Source organism: Alligator sinensis, unplaced genomic scaffold, assembly GCF_000455745.1.
Source record: "Alligator sinensis unplaced genomic scaffold, ASM45574v1 scaffold1447_3, whole genome shotgun sequence".
Lineage (NCBI taxonomy): Eukaryota > Metazoa > Chordata > Crocodylia > Alligatoridae > Alligator > Alligator sinensis.
Window position 1 is genome coordinate 1,174,671 of NW_005842466.1, and position 2,376 is coordinate 1,177,046.

At 40.9% G+C, this 2,376-nt stretch overlaps 1 protein-coding gene across 1 annotated transcript in view; it reads right to left on the bottom strand.

The window, feature by feature from the left end:
• Positions 1 to 2,376, bottom strand: part of LOC102373839 (inactive N-acetylated-alpha-linked acidic dipeptidase-like protein 2) — a 315,106-nt gene that overhangs the window by 305,224 nt on the left and 7,506 nt on the right. Inside the window, exon 3 of the mRNA XM_025212511.1 lies at positions 692 to 835. Within this exon, the coding sequence (XP_025068296.1) occupies positions 692 to 835 (144 nt within the window). The remainder of the gene's footprint in view (positions 1 to 691; positions 836 to 2,376) is intronic.

Here is a 2,376-nt window from a genome sequence, read left to right on the forward strand (position 1 = left end):
CTGCTGAAACATGCAGGAAAAGGTGCTCTTAGGTTGAGAGACAGACATACGCTGTTGCTGTTTATATCCAAGCGAACACATACAAATTAAACAATGAAGAAAGATAAATGGCTGTTCAGAAGGATAATATATATGCTGGAGGCAGAAATAAGACAACCCATAGCATTAATACTGTAAGCAGTAGCTTAAATGCTTCAATCATATCCTCCGTTGTCCAACAAGGCCTAACAAACTGCACTGCCGCACCAGCAGCATCTCCTGGGTGATGATGCATAAAGACAGTGGGATTTTTTAGTCAATAAGAGGAATTAGAGTTTAATGCCTTGTACTAAGAGACTTCATACTCCCAATATCTGACTTATATCAGCTGAGTCTTGGCAGATGATGTGATCGCCAGAGCTGAAACTTGGAAGTAATATGAATAAGGTTTTAGAAGCTAATGCACCAAATGCTTTATTTTGAAATGGCTCTTTTGTAGCACTTCACAGCACTTTGTTTTCACTCAGCTTCAATTTAGCACATTTTTAGAGCATAATTTATGTGCTTTTCATAGTCTCTTGTTAAAAGGCTGCTAAGCAGAATGTACCTGCAATCAGCCAAACCCTCAATTATAGAAATTATCCAGAATGTATTCAGAGTGCTTAAGGAACATTTCATGGTTAAAGGAAGCCATCATTTAAAAGAGTGTTACCTGTTGTAGTCAGTTGAAGAGGGACACACCTATCATTGTTGCCATGCTCCTCAGGTAAAGAAGTAAGCTTTTTGACTAGCATTGCAGAAATTGGTTGCACTAACAGTCTTGTGAGGTTTGATCGCTTCTGTCTGTAGCTTCCATCTTAAAATGAAGAAGAATGAACATCAATTTAGTAAATGAAAATTAAGGAAAATATTTTGAGAGCCAACATCTGTCCTAAAGCAAACAAAGACCATATGCAGTTTATGATACAATGGAATCACCTCTACCACAAAATGTTTGATGTAGATTAGCAGACATTACTTTGCACTTATCTTAATGGGAAAAAAAATAAATCTCTTCAACAGCACGTCCTGCAAATATCTGTTATAGGATTAGAGCAAGTCATTTCAAAAGAAACAAAATGGACACAAAAAAAAATCCTATTTCAGATAGACTGTGAAATGGAGATGCAAAATGGTAAGGTAAAGAAATCAACAAAAAGAAAAGATTTACTAACCAGGAATAACTTTAGAATTCCCATATGATATCACCATAGTATCAGAAGGCAAAATAGGCACTTAAAACAGTACTGGATTCCAGTGGAAACAGATGCAGAGAGCAATGTTAGCACAATTCCAATTGATTGCATTGTTTGCTCGGTTAAGACTGCACAGATTTCTAAATGCACAAGTGGCAGGTTCCTATACAGAGCTAGGATTTGCTGCTAATTCTGGAAGTACAACATACAAAAGGACACCTAGCTGTATACAACAGTTGCCTTATTATGTACATGTTCAATTATGAGATGCTGGCATCCTGATGTGACGAGTCACCAGGATTTTTCCCCAAACATTTAAGTGACATTATATTTGTTTCTCTTCAATGGATGAATTCCATTGTTCTCACTGACTCATGGTAGTTTAATGCGACTAAGATGAGCACATTCATGGATGGGTGAAGGTTCAGCTGAGGGATTTATGGCAAAAGCTCAAGTATGGGAAGATGCAGCTGAGAGAGCTGCAGAACCTTGCAAAAACAGCTAGTAAATGGTGGTACAAGCCTGACCAAATAATAAGGCTCATTCCAAACTAATAGTAACAGGTGATACACTTTGTGAGATGGGAAGCCCATAAGACAGGAAAGGCAGGGGTGAACTGATTCACAAGCAAAGATAAAGGAAGCTGCATACACACATTCAAATACTTTTGCAAACTCTCCTATGCTTGTTCTCCTGGTAGAAAAACTAACCTAGAGCTGTGTGTCCAGACATTTGGATGCCAAGGCCCTGAAGAGAAGAGAGGCTACAATGCTGAACCTGTGTAGCTGGTGGGGAGGGAAGGATTAGGATGCTGCACACACATCTCAGCCTGTTCTGCAGGCTCCTTTAGTCTGCCTGGTGACAGATGGTTGGGCTGTGTAGGGCAGCCCTTATTAGCTGACCCAGACTGCCCATGGTTAGCCTGTGTTTCCCTGCAGCACAACATGGGGTTTGTGAAAGGGGTGTGTTCTGCTCCCTGCTGGAGCAGCAGAGTCCAGTAAGTGAGACTCTATGGCGGGGATTGAAGGGTGGGGGGCGGTCGGAGGGAGAGGGATGTTCATAGATTCATAGATGTTAGGGTTGGAAGGGACCTCAATAGATCATTGAGTCCGACCCCCTGCATAGGCAGGAAAGAGTGCTGGGTCTAAGAGAACCCAGCCAA